Below are 14,715 nucleotides of genomic sequence, written 5' to 3'. Positions count from 1 at the left end.
TCAATGTGTATTTACTATGATTTTCTAACTTTAAAATTTCTTAACCTCAAAAATTCAGCATTGTGAAAAAATTTTTATGTTTAAAATTCCAAATAGTATTGAGTTTCTTTATGAAAAATTATTTTAATAATAAATAAGGTAATTACTCATATTCTGTAAAAATATTATTATTTTAATAATAAATAAGGTAATTACTCATATTCTGTAATAAATTACATAAACTGGCTAATATACCTGTATGAATTTTTTTCCCTGTTGCTTTTTCTTCTGGGTGTTATGTATGATGGAAGACAGCGGATGAAGGAATTATCATTCTATTCATTATGCCTTACCATGTGGCAGATTCCACAGGAGTTTGTGAAGCTTCAAATTAGCCAAGAAGAGTTCCTCTGTATGAAAGTATTGCTACTTCTTAATACAAGTGAGTATAAGTAACATAATATAAAATACTTACTTTTTTATTCATTATGAGAGTTTCAAACAACTGTATGATCATATGCTTACACGGGAGGTATGAATCTTCTATTGTAACTGCAAAAGAGAAAAACCCACTCTGCTGTCACAGACATTGATAAAGTTTCATCCTTTTTCTTAGGTTTTACTTAACACATAATACTAAAATAACCTATCAATACAACCAATTCCATTTTTTTTATAAAACAGTAAATGATTTTTTTAATGTTCACACATTTAGGCTATTATAAACTAATTAATATCACATAGAAACAAACTATGCTTCTCTCTACCCTACCCCACAAAGGATTTACTATATAAACTACACAATTTTGTTTGGAATTATTCTCTATAATAGGACAAGCTGTTGTAATAAATAACTACAAAGAACAGTAGCATAATACAATAGCAGTGTATCATACACAACCATAGTCCAGGAGGTTAGCAAGAAAACCAAGGCTCCTTTCCTACAGGATTCCCCCCTTTCGTAGCAGCATGGAGTATGCCATCAGGTCTGACTAGAAAGTGAACTCTGAGAAAGAAAAGGTTTGGAGAGGAAACCTGAAAGTACCACATGTCATTTCTACCCACTTCCCATGGCCCACGTAACTGCGAGAGGGCCTGGGAAATGCACCTGAGCTATGTACTTGGAAGAAGAAGAAAATGGTATATTAGGAAGCACAGCTTTGGTCACCAGAAAGTAAGGGAACTTTATTTAATTATTTGTGTGTGTGTGTGTGTGTGTGTGTGTGTGTGTGTGTGTGTGTGTATACACAAGAACAATGTACTTCTGTCTCAGTGGATCCTTAAGGGTTTGGGTGGGAAAAACTTTAAATCTGCTTTTACCTTTTACCCTTGCCTGTGCTCTTTCTGTGCACAGGTAAGCTCAACTTGAATGTCTAAGTTGATCCTTCATTCATAGCAATCTGAAAGAGAACAACAGGAAGCTAAGGTCTTAGTTAGAAGATGATCTAAAGGTCTTCTCAACAGTATCTTTGCAGGAACTTCTTTCTTGTGCACTAATCTCAAACAGGAGTTACCTATCAAGAGTAAAAACAGAGCTGAAACCGGTTTGGCTCAGTGGATAGAGCGTCGGTCTGTAAACTGAAAGGTCCCAGGTTTGATTCCAATCAAGGGCAAGTACCTTGGTTGCGGGCACATCACTGGTGGGGGGTGTGCAGGAGGCAACTGGTCGATAATTCTCTCTCATTGATATTTCTAGCTATCTATCTCTCTCTTCCTCTCTGTGAAAAATCAATAATATATATATATATATATATATATATATATATATATATATATATGTAAAAGCAGAAAAGCTAAATCCTTAAAAAGGAACTTTTCTTCATGAAATCATTGCAAAGACAGGGACTTTGGATTTACTTATTTAATTCAGGATCTAAGGATTTATAGCCTTATTTTCCCCCCTTAAAAACCCATTGGAGCAAAGATTTTCAAGGCTAATTTGATAAAGTGCATAAAGTGGACTAAAATCATTGATAAGAGACTGGCCAAGAAAGTCAAATGGCATAAATTTAATATTACAGCAGTTAACTTCTACCCTTCTTGACAGAATGAATCATTTCTGCCATAGATGGTCTTATATTATCTCCCAAATTAATTTGAAATCTTAAATAAGGAATATCTTTTTAAAAATAAATGCAGTGATCCACTCAGTTGGCTGGGCATTGCACTGAAAGGTTGTTTGTTCAATTCCTGGTCAGGGCACATGCTTGGATTTCCAGCTCTATCCTTAGGCAGAGTGTGTGCATGTGCAACAGGCAGCCAATCGCTGTTTCTCTCTCTCTCTCTTTGCCTTCCTTTCTTTCTAAAAATCAGTTTTTAAAAACATTTTAAAAAATGCAATAAGTAAGTTGGCAAAAGGAAAGCTTGATAATTGGGATGCATAAGAATTTAAGCCTCCCATTTTCCATTATAGACTAAAATACAGATCTTCAAGAAAATATGGCAGGTTGAACACATACATTTTTCCATCAGTTCCTTTAAAACTACACGAAAATATTGGCAATGGAATCTTTAAAAATAAAAATGAAAAGAGAATGAGAAACGAATCAATAGTAATAAAATTATTAAGTTAGCAAGCACAACCAATTTAGCATACCTAAGCCAGAAGTAAGAAAATTCAAGAAGCGCCTTCAGTTGGTGGCATTTATGAATTTTTGAAAGGAGAGTGAAGGTAGAGTTAAAAACAGAGTTCTGCCAATTGTGTTTCTTACCAACTCAAACATAGATTGTAAATTATTCCCTGAAGAGGATAGAACAAAAAAAAAAAAAAAAAAAAAAAAAAAAAAAAAAAAAAAAAAAAAAAAAAACACCAAAAACTGTATTGGTAAACCACAGGTACTGTTGATCTTGAGAGTTTTCATGTTGGAAACAGATTATGATTATATGCCAAATATTGAGACAGCATACTTCTCCTACCTGTCTCCCAGAACCTTGCCTTCCAAATTTATATCCATCTCCAGAGATGGAGAATGAAAATTTCTTCTCTGCAGAAATTGTTTAGCCAGAAAGAAAAAGAACTAAATAATAGCAGAGATTTCTCTTTGAAATACCTCAGTCAGATATCACTGCAATGAAGTTCACAGTCAGTGAGCACTACCCATTCAAATATAATTATCAATCAGCTTTTTAGTTTTTTACTCTTGAATATAAATAAACAATGAGGGATACTTTTGACATCAAAGACAAAGAAAAAAACAGGAAAAAAAAGAACTTGAAGGAAACAGAAACCATGGAGAAAAACTTCAGAAAAATAGAAGTTAAGCCCTCCTTAGAAAGATAAGAACATATTGTACCCATGAAATTAAGAACTGGATACTATGAAAAAAGAATAACACGAAAAGGAAAGAGCCGTTGAAAACTAAAATTATTTATGTGTATATGAAGAATTTAAAAGTCAGTATAGGCATTGGAAGACAAAGTTGAAAAATGTCTTAAAAGTAGGGCGAAATACTAAAATTTCTGGGAAATCAGAATCAAGAAGGAGACCTGACACCCACATTGCTGGAGATCTAGCAAGAGAAAACAGTAAAATACAAAAGAAGAAATCAGCCAGGGCATCTCAGACAAGTGGCAACAGCACCTAGAAATTTAAGAAAAAAATTTGTAGGTAAATTGACAATGGAATTAAGAGATTTAGCCATAAGAATAGGAAGTTGTGCCTAGACTCTAGATATATGAATTAAAGATTTCAGAGGTACACATCTAAATTACTAGCTAACATATAATAAGAGCCATTTCCATTAAAATCAGCAACAAATAGGAGCATTTGTCATCACTGTTATATTTACTATTCTGGAAGTTCTGAACAATGCACTGAATCATGAAGCAAAAATAAGAGCTACAACTACAGTCATGCACTACTGATAAGGACATTGGGTGATTTCATCATGTATGGGAAAACAGAGTGCACTTCCCCAAACTGCACACCTAGGCTATATGAGATCTAACCTACTGTAGGGGAGTAAAAATAATTTCCTCTCTACTCAGCTTGGTTCTTGGCTGAGACATCCCTATGATAAATGACAAGAGAAAAACAGAAGTGTAATAACGTGTATCCTCCTGAATATATGAAAGAGACCTAGGAAAACTTAATTTGCCAAAATAGCTGAAGTCACACCTTAAATTCCATCTTCAGCTGCAGACAAAAGAAGCTTGTGGTGGAAGGGATGTAGTTATTGGAGGTTAACAGGAAAAGTATAGTCAACAAGGGAAAGGTTGTTAGGAAGGTTTAAGTCACTGTCTTCTGCATTGATAAGAGTTTCTAAAGATAATGTCACCCCGCTCTTCCTGATACAGAGCAGAAGACACCCTTTGGAGACTGTCCTGTCCCTTAGAAATGTAAATACCTTTTACAAAGAGTAACTTCTACTGGGTTTTCAGAGTTTCTCCTATGTCTACTGTTTCTTAAAATTAACCAGCCTAAAATAATTCTTATACCAAATAGACATATTTGGGGTGACAGATTCTTCCCCTATATCTCCTGGGCTACAAACCTATATAGCATGTTACTGTCCTAAATACTATAGGTAATTATAGCACAATGGTAAGTATTTGTATAATGCATTGCATTACAACATCACTAGGTGATAGGAATTTCTCAGCTCTATTATAATCTTACTAGTGGCCCAGTGCAAGAAATTCGTGCATGGGGCGCAGTGTCCCTCAGCCCGGCCTGCACCCTCTCCAATCTGGGACTCCTAAGGGGATGTCTGCCTGCTAGTCGGATTGCCCCTAACCACTGTGCCTGCTGGCCTGTTCGCCCCCAACTTCCCCAACCCCTCCCTCACTGGCCTGCTCTCCCCTAACCTCCTCTCCCTCAGCCCCACCACCATGACTTTGCCCAGAAAGATATCCGGAAGGTCTCTCGATCTAATTAGTATATTACCCTTTTATTAGTATAGATGGGTCTACCATAGTATATGCCCTCCGTTGTTGACAGAAACCTCATTATGTGGTACATGATTGTACTGGAAAGAGGAAAATGAAGGCATTATTTGAATATAGCATTGTTGTATACCAAGGAAACAAAAGGTAATCAAACCCCAAAATTAGAATTAAAATATACGTTAAAAATATAAAAACAATATAATCAAGTGGCAGGATATGAGGGAAATATTCAAATAGCAATGGTTTTCTCCCATATTACCAGGAAAAGAGTTAGAAACTTTATTGAGGCAATGTTAAAATGGCAACAAAAAAGATAAACTATCCAGGAATAATCTTAATGAGAAATACTTGAGACTTATATGATACTGACATAAGAAACATCCAAATCTACAGAAAGCTGTACAAGAGTTTATTTGAGCCAAACTAATGACAATTGCCGGGAAGCAAATCTTCAATGCTCCCGAGAATGACAGTTTGCAGTTTCTTTTGAGTTAAGGAGGAAATGTAAGGAAGATTGCATGACGGTGGGAGAAAGCAAGGCAGCGATTGGATCACAGGACAGTTATGATTATGTGCTGTCTTGAGGGTGGTTACACCTTCCAAGTGTCTGAAAAAGAGGATTAATTCTGGCATTTCAAGGTGTGCTAAGGTTGTTGCCCATGAACAATGGACAGGCCTGGCTTAACAACCATTCAACAAGGAAGTCCTTGACTTGGACGTGACCACTCACTCTGACCTGCCCAGTTAGGAATTTATGATCAGATCACACTGTAAGGTTCTTCTGTTAGATTTATTACAGCACTCCTTCTTCATCCAAAGAACACAAGACTTCACAGAGAAGTCCAAGTATTTGTTAAAAGGAAAGAAAGAAAAAGACTACATGCTGTTGTAAACGTAATCAAACCAAGTATTTCAGAAAAAAATAGAATTCTGTCAGGTGCTCTTTTAAGCAAATTCTAATTTAAATACAATTGATGCAGCTCTAAAATAGGTAAGCTGAAATGTGTGTGTGTGTGTGTTTTTACCTATTTGTTCTTATATTCTTCCAAGAACTGGTTGTTTATATGTCCTAAAAGTATTGGTAACACTATTTCTTATTTAATATGTTGTATATAGAGTTATACATCAAAAAAATCATCACACAATCCCAAAATTTGTTTCATAAACCACTTTTGTCATCGTCTTAAACATAATTGATACTTGTAATTGCCTTTCTACAGTTCCTCTGGAAGGCCTAAGAAGTCAAAACCAGTTTGAAGAAATGAGAGCAAGCTACATTAGAGAGCTCATCAAGGCAATTGGTTTGAGGCAAAAAGGAGTTGTCTCTAGTTCACAACGTTTCTACCATCTTACAAAGTTTCTTGATAACTTGCATGATGTAAGTATCTCATTCTCTAGAATATCAATGAATATTTTCTGAATTTCTATAACTTTTTAAATATTAAAGCTAAGTTTTACTTCAGATTGTTTCTTTAAATTTATAGTTGTACTTTTATTTTAAAACAGTGTTTGCATAGTACTGCTTAGAATTTATATTTTTCTTTGTTCATTTTTTATATAGATCACCTAAATATCCTCTTAGTATTATTTCTGTAAGTTGAGGGTAATCTAATAGTGATAGGCATTGTGATAGATTTTCCTGAATATGTTCTAAAATATTTTTGTCTTCGGTTGGACAAAATTTATGTGAAAAACAAAAGTATGGATGTGGAAAATAAGCACTATCATAGCATTTTTGGTGGAATTAGAAGTTCATAACAGCCAAAACCAGTTTGGCTCAGTGGATAGAGCGTCGGTCTGTGGACTGAAAAGTCCCAGGTTCGATTTCGGTCAAGGGCATGTACATTGGCACATCCCTGGCATGGGGTGTGCAGGAGGCAGCTGGTTGATGTTTCTCTCTCATTGACGTTTCTAGCTCTCTATCCCTCTTCCTTCCTCTCTGTGGAAAATCAATAAAATATATTAAAAAAGAAAGAAAGAAAGAAAAGATAAGTTAATAACAATTGAGGAGTAAAAAAATATTCCTCTACCCTTCAAGATTCTTTTTTCATAGTAGAAACTCAATCAGATTTGGAAAACAAAATGTATTAGAAATACAGAGGTAAATTTTGAAAACATAGAATAAAAATGTTGAAAGTGATTACATCTAGAGAGCTGGAATATGAATGGGAAGAAGAACTTCAGGAAACTGCTGGGTTTTGTTGTTGCTATTTTTTGTTGTTTATATATTTTGCTTTTTGTTTTGTTTTTGTTTTGCTTTTTACTGTCTTACTGATAAATAATTAATATACATCACTATATAAGTTTAAGGTATACAGCATCTAGGTTTGATTTACTTATATTGTGAAATGATTACCACATTGGATTTATAGGATTAGTTAACACCTACCAAATATATGCACTATATAGTATCTGATGATGATATGTAATATATCATATACACTGAGTAGCTAGATTATTATAATCTCTGAACACATAATAATCTGGCCATTCAGTGTATATCCTATATAATAAAAGGCTAATATTCAAATTGTCCCCTTGACCAAGAGTTTGACCAGCAGGCCGGCTGGCCAACCACCCAAGTCCCCTCCCCCTGGCCAGGCTGGTTGGATGGATCCCACCCATGCACGAATTCATGCACAGGACCTCTAGTACACACACACACACACACACACACACACACACACACACACACACACATACACACACTGAGTGGCCAGATTATTATGATCTCTGAATGCTAGAGGCCTGGTGGATGAATTCTTGCATTTGTATATATAATAAAAGAAAAAAAAAAGCATTTCTCCTTGCAATGAGAACTCTTAGTTTCTACTTACTATCTTAACTTTTTCTGTATATCATACAACACTGCTAACTATAGTCGTCATGTTGTATATAACATCACTAGTATTTATCCTGTAACTGAAAGTTTGTACCTTTTTACCACCTTGCTCCTCTTCTAGCCATCATTTTCCCACTCTGGTTACCAGAAATCTGATCTTTTTTTTAATGAGTTTGGTAGGTTCTTTTTATTATTATTATTAGATTCCACATATGCTAGTGAGACCATACAGCCTTTGTTTGACTTATTTCACTTTGCATTGTGCCTTTATAGTCCATCCACATTATTGCAAATGGTAGGTTTCTTAATTCTTTTTATAGCTGAATAATATTTCATTGTGAATATATTTTATATACACATGCCATCTTCTTTATCGATTAATTCATTGATGAACACGTAGTTTATTTCCACGTCTGTGTGTTGGGAATAATGCTGCTATGAATATGGGGATGCAGATATCTTTTTTAGAGTTTTTGTTTCCTTTGGATATATTCCCAGAAGTGAATATATCTGGATCACATGGTAGTTCTACTTCAGATTTTTTGAGGAACCTCCACACTGCTTTCCATTGAGGCTGTACCAATTTACAATTCCACCAACAGTGTGCAAGGAGTTTCTTTCTTCTCTGCCTCCAGGCCAGCACTTGTTATCTCTTGTCTTTTCACTCAGGGCCCTTCTAACAGGCATAAGGTGATATCTCATTGTGGTTCTCATTTGCATTTCCCTATGATATCTTTTCATGTACCTGTTGGCCATTCTATTCAGGTTTTCACCATTTTTTTAACTTCACCATTTTTAATGTCACCATTTTCTAATTTTACCATTTTTTAATTTCATCATTTTTTAATTGGGTTGGGTTTTTCTTGTGTGTTTGTTTTTTGTTTTGGGTGTGTGTTTTGTTTTGTTTTGGTGGGTTTTTTTTTGCTACTGAGTTATAGGAGTTCTTTATATATTTCAGATAATAATCTCTTACCAGTTATATGATTGGCAAATATTTTTTCCCATACCTTTGGTTGTGTTTTCACTTCATTGATAGTTTCTTTTGATGTGCAGAAACTTTTTAGTCTGATGTAGTCCCCCTTTTTGTTGCTGTTGTTGCTTGTGTTTTAGGTGTGATTTCCAAAGAATCATTACCAAGACTCATGTCAAGGAGCTTTTTTTTTTTTTTTTTTTTTTTTTTTTTTCTATTTTCTACTAGGAATTTAATGTTTTCAGGTCCTACATTTATTTATTTTTTAAATATATTTTTATTGTTTTTAGAGAAGAAGGGAGAGGGAGAAAGAGAAAAGCATCAATGATGAGAGAGAATTATTGATCAGCTGCCTCCTGCATTCCCCCTCCTGGGAATTGAGACCCAAACCCAGTCATGTGCCTGACGGGGAATCAAACCATTACCTCCTGGTTCATAAGTCAATGCTCAACCACTGAGCTATGCCAGTTGGGTAGTCCTACATTTAAATCTTTAATTAATTTCAATGAGTGGTTTAAGATGAGTCAAACTTCATTAAGTATTCTTGGCCCTCTTGTCAAATGTTAGTTGAGCCCCAGCCAGGTGGCTCAGTAGATTGTAGCATTGTACATACAAAAAAAAAAAAGGTGGTAAATTCAGTCCCCAGTCAGGGCACATATATCTAGGCTGTGGGTTCCATACCTGGTCAAGGCATATATGAGAAGCAACCTATCAATGTTTCTCTCTCACATCAATGTTTCTCCCTCTCTCCCATCCTCCCTTCCTCTCTTCCATTTTCTCTAAAATAAATAAACCTATCCTCAAGTGAGGATTTTTTTAAAATTTAGTTGATTATACATACTCTGGTTTATTTCTGGGCTCTTGATTTTGTCCCATTGGTTTGTCTGTTTTTATCACTACAACTTTGTTGTATAGCTTGAAATCAGGAAGTGTAAGTCTCCTGCTTTGTTCTTTCTCAGGATTTCTCTGGCTATTTGAGGTCTTGTGGTCGATTTAAGTTGCTCTTTCTATCTGCTCCAGGACAGGGCACATCTCCCCCTCCACTGCTTATTTTTTTTTAATCTTATTTTACTATTATCACATTACACAGTGTGTGACCTTTTATATATTCTAAAGAGTGGAGCTAGTTATTTTCATTTTGGTAAGAAGAAAACATTGTGGCGAGTATTTATATTATTAGAAAAATAAATTGCCATGCTTGAATAGTATATGAACTTATTATTTTTCTTACATATTTTTTTTCCCATTTGTTAAACCAACAGCTTGTTAAACAACTTCATCTGTACTGCTTGAATACATTTATCCAGTCCCGGGCACTGAGTGTTGAATTTCCAGAAATGATGTCTGAAGTTATTGCTGCACAATTACCCAAAATCTTGGCAGGGATGGTGAAACATCTTCTCTTTCATAAAAAGTGAATTTAATTTTCACTTTTAAAAATTAAGTGTTGTGGTATATCTGTTTTTGTTTGGATCAGGATTATGAGGTCTCAAGTTCTTACAATGTTCTTCTCAAAGCCTTACATTCATGTCATACTGTATAAATTCCAGAGAAAATTGTGAGATTTTAACTTTTTTCATTTATATGGTATAATTAGAATTTTAAGTGTTTTGTGTACACATATTTTCTTTAAGAGTTTACAAGAATGAAAAAGTACTAAAATTTATGGTTAGGTAAACATCATCTTATCCATATTATTCCATATCTGCTTTAGAGAGAAAAAAATCTTACATGTAATACTAAGAAAGCTATTATATATGTTCCTTCTAGGCAGATCCTTTTGTCTCCTTTATTATTTTTTTTAAATGGACATTTCAAATGGTATGCAAAATTTTGTCTACATGAGTGTATATACATTTTTGTTAGAAGGAAATTTATAACCTTTAACAGATTTTCAAGAGTTTTTAAATGCAGAAAATACATAGAGAAAAGGAGTTTAAATTTTTGAAATAGATTGATGTTCCTAAAACTAGGAAAAGTAGCTCATATATAAGACTATTTCCCAGTCTGGGGACATAAATCTCTAAAGAAGTTATTAAGTAGAGCCATAGTATTATGACAATAGTATTGTGGGGTTTATAGTTTTTTGGTTTTTTTTTTTTTTTTTTTTACTAACTTTTGGGAATTGTCCTCTAGTAAGATATTATGAATTGAAATGGGAAGTCAGAAGAGTTGATGGCCTAATTCCACTTTTTACTTGAGAGCATGTGGAAAGTCACTTTACTGGTTCTCAGTTTCCTCACCTTTAACTCTGGTGAAATAATATCTTTATTGCAAAATGTTCCTTTTGATTAGAGATTCTTATTAACATCTTCTCTAATCCAAGAAGCCAAAAATGGAGGGAGAGAGGGAGGGAGGGAGGGAGGGAGAGAAGAAAGGAGGTAGGGAAGGGATAAAAAGAGAGAAGTATTATTTTCTTACTCTACTCAGTGAAGCATAATAGACTAACCACATGTTGAAACTTTTTGAGTGCCTTTGATCTAATTCTAAGAGAGATACTTCAGGGAATACTAGATACTGTCTTAAAGTAATGCAGCCAATTATAATAACTAGAAAACACAATTTTTATTGTCACATGAATGAAAAATATTCTTTTAGATGAGTTCTTTCCTGAGATGAGTCACTGAAGATCTATTTTTTTTCAAAGGATATATATATATAAAGAACTAATACTAAGTTCATTCATAGCACTGGTAAAGTTCAATTGAAATCAATCATTGTTTTCTAGATAAAGTAATTTATACCAAAGGTATATATATTTGCCTATTATAGATCATGTATATGCTACATATATAATTTTTAACAACCCAGAGAAATTAGTACACCCAATTCTTTTTTTTTGAAATGTCTTTAAAGTTAGACATTACCTGACAAATAAAAATGCCTCCTTATGCAAATTAATAGTTGTTAATGAGAAAAATAAAAATAACTTCTAAAAGAATATAGAAAGCACTGAAGTTTGATTTCTTAATGAGTTTTCAATTATTCATTCCATTCAACTGATAAATACTTACAGTTTAACAAGGGACACAAGCATAGAATAATATTCATGAATGCTAGTGTGACCTCCAAAACAAGTTAAAGCGGTTTCATCTAATTTAAAAATCGGCATAATTGGTATCTTTTACTAATAATTTCTTTAGGTTACAAAAGAAAGTTAGCTGTAAGTATCTGTAAATAGCGGATTCTCAGAAGGCATTTGAAGTGGGTGTTAAAACAAGCTCCAACCAGGGCCTTTGCCTGGAGTTCACTAGATGGATCTGGCAAATAAAACAGGTAATATGCAAATCAGATAACTCTTGGTTATAACATTGATAAACAGTTTAACCTAAGTATTCCAAATAGTCTCAACACTAGTATAACAATGGTCTCTTCCTTAGTATGTCTATGCCATGTCTTTTCTGTGAATGCATGTGTATTATAATAGACTCTACTGGTATTCAGTTCTTCAAAGTATTTAAACACCCACACACTCATTCTCTCTGCACTATCCAGGCCAGAGTTATCTTCCTTAAAAGGATCTCATTATGCTAATTCCTCACTGAAAATATTCACTGACTTCCAGTCACTTATTATAGTGATTCTCAAGGATAGCAGCACTTTAGAATCTCCAAGTAAGCTTTTCAAAAACACCTTTAACTGGACTCCTTTCTCAGAGATTATATTTTCTTTGGTATACTTTTCTTATTAATGGCAGCACATAGTAGTAGGAGTCTAAAATGGTGTTAAAGCATCGATTCTTATAACTTGCTTCTCTTTGTCCAACACTGTTATATATTCATCTTATGTTCCAGTCATGTAAATCAATTTTCTACCCACGTTTTCACCCTCGGATACCAGTCCTATATATATCTCAACCTTTAACACTCAGCCAAACATCATTTCTATGTCTTCCCTGCATCTTCCAGGCAATTATTTGCTTCCCCCTAAGGTTTACAGTGGATTTTGTATTACATTTGAATTGCAATAGTGTGTTGTTCTATAATCCCAACTCTCCTACAAGTCTAGGAGCCACCTGGGGTGAGTCAATAACATTTCTTGACCAAAAATTTAATGATTTGTTCTTTCTATAGTTTTGGTATTACTGTGGATCTCTCTCATCCTTTTGTTGTATCACTCCATGTCTTTGCACACATGACTTTATCACCTTCTCTTTCCATGATCCCTCTATCTCTTAATTTCTCTTGACCTTTTTTCAATGTTCCACATTTTCTTTCTACTTTATGAGATCCCTCCTTTTACTGACTATAACATAGGAGAATGTAAGTATATTTTATATTTATTAAGAACACTTAATGCTCCTTGTTCTAAATTTTTGAATTGAGTGAATGGAATATCATTTCCCTCCCTGAGGAAAATTTAGAGAATAAAATTGTTTCTTTATAGTTAGCAGCCCTAAACTGTTTGTATTATAAAACTCAATATGTAAATTTTCCTTATTTCTGATTTCATTCAACAAATATTTATTGAGTACCTGCTATTATCACCAAAAAAAAAAGTGCTATAAGCATTATTCTTCTGTTATTGTTTCTTGTATCTCAAGAAAGTTAGAGTTTGATAATAGGTTTAAGTCACAGTGCCTTAAACAGGAGGCACTCAAATATTTGTTGAATATACAAATGAAAACTACAGTGTGATTTTTGATAGTTCAAAGGATTGTTATGTATAACTTTACTGAGGCAAATGCAGCACAAAATAAAATACTAATTTTAAAATAAATATCAAATAACTCCTTAGTTTTGTCATATCAGAAATTCATTTGCATTAAATCTGTGTGTATATTTGTTGAAAAAGATTTCAATGTCTTTTCTCCATTTTCATCCCAATAAACGCATTTTTAAATTTCATGTATAATAAAGAAAACCTACCAATGTGGGAATGGTACCTCTCAAAATGAACTGTGTGACATAAGTAAATGAATGTAGGTGTGTGCAAAAATAAAAAACAATGTCATTAGCCTTTCACACTCAAGTAATGGACCCAAGAGAACAGTTAATGATGTGATCATTTTGTTATCTGATCTTTTATCTTTGAATTAAAACAATATTTTTACCTCAACACAGATTTAAATTTCAACATAATTTACAAAAAATTTTTTTTAATAATTTTTATTGTCCTGATTTCACAATGTGGTGATCAGAAGGGTTGGGTTTTCTTGTTTTTCAAGCTCACAGGATGTTTGATATATTTTATGTTGTTCTTAATTCATACAGTGAATGTCTAAATACTAGGATTTTAATATTTTGTGCTAATCTTAAAAAAAAAAAAGTTTGTGAAAAAACAACATGACATCACCAAATGGAAGTTATCTAGTCTCTAAATCTTTTGCTCTACAAATTCCCGACTACTGATATCTCTTTTTATGAAGTCATTATAAACTTTATTTTATAGGTCACATTCTTTCTTGTAGCTCTAAAATGAAATTATATAATAAAAAACAGGTTATTTGTCAGAAAATACTTGAAGGTTACTCAAATAGACTATTGAGTTAATGAAATGTTTCCCTTAAAAAGGTTTGAGAAGCCATTTGAGTCTGAAGATATTGTACCTCTAATATCAGTTTTTATATAACAATTTTTGTGTTTCCATTAAAATGGTACTTTATAATTAGCCAACAGTATTATTTTTCATTTATTTAACATTAAAGTAATTTATTACTACACAGATAATACACAATATGCTTCTGCCAAAACAATGCCTTTTCTATAGTTAGGACATATCAACCTCTAACTTGTAAATTACCCACTAACAGCTGCAGTGATATAATTATACTGGAAACTGTGGAAACAGCAGACCTAGGCCTGTGCCCCACTTCTCTGGATTAACTATCTGGATGAGCTTGAGCAAATCACTTCACCTCTCTGATTAAACCTGCCTTTGCTGAATCTTTTTATGAAAATAGAAAACAAGCCAAAACCGGTTTGACTCAGTGGATAAAGCGTCGGCCTGCGGACTGAAGGGTCCCGGGTTCGATTCCGGTCAAGGGCATGTACCTTGGTTGCAGGCACATCCCCAGTAGGGGGTGTGCAAAAGGCAG

At 33.8% G+C, this 14,715-nt stretch overlaps 1 protein-coding gene across 2 annotated transcripts in view; it reads left to right on the top strand.

Moving 5' to 3' along the window:
- The window catches only part of PGR (progesterone receptor), a 67,761-nt gene extending 54,347 nt beyond the window's left edge, over window positions 1-13,414 (top strand). Inside the window, exons 6-8 of one of the 2 annotated variants that reach the window (XM_036427094.2) lie at window positions 291-421; window positions 6,087-6,244; window positions 9,941-13,414. In XM_036427094.2, the coding sequence (XP_036282987.1) occupies window positions 291-421; window positions 6,087-6,244; window positions 9,941-10,096 (445 nt within the window). In that variant the 3' untranslated portion in view covers window positions 10,097-13,414. Of the gene's footprint in view, window positions 1-290; window positions 422-6,086; window positions 6,271-9,940 lie in introns of both variants that reach the window. The other variant, XM_036427093.1, reaches the window with a different exon arrangement.
- Window positions 13,415-14,715: the final 1,301 nt, after the last annotated feature.

Source organism: Pipistrellus kuhlii, unplaced genomic scaffold (genome assembly GCF_014108245.1).
Source record: "Pipistrellus kuhlii isolate mPipKuh1 unplaced genomic scaffold, mPipKuh1.p scaffold_m20_p_9, whole genome shotgun sequence".
Classification (NCBI taxonomy): Eukaryota; Metazoa; Chordata; class Mammalia; order Chiroptera; family Vespertilionidae; genus Pipistrellus; species Pipistrellus kuhlii.
This window is presented reverse-complemented; position numbering and strand designations above follow the sequence as displayed.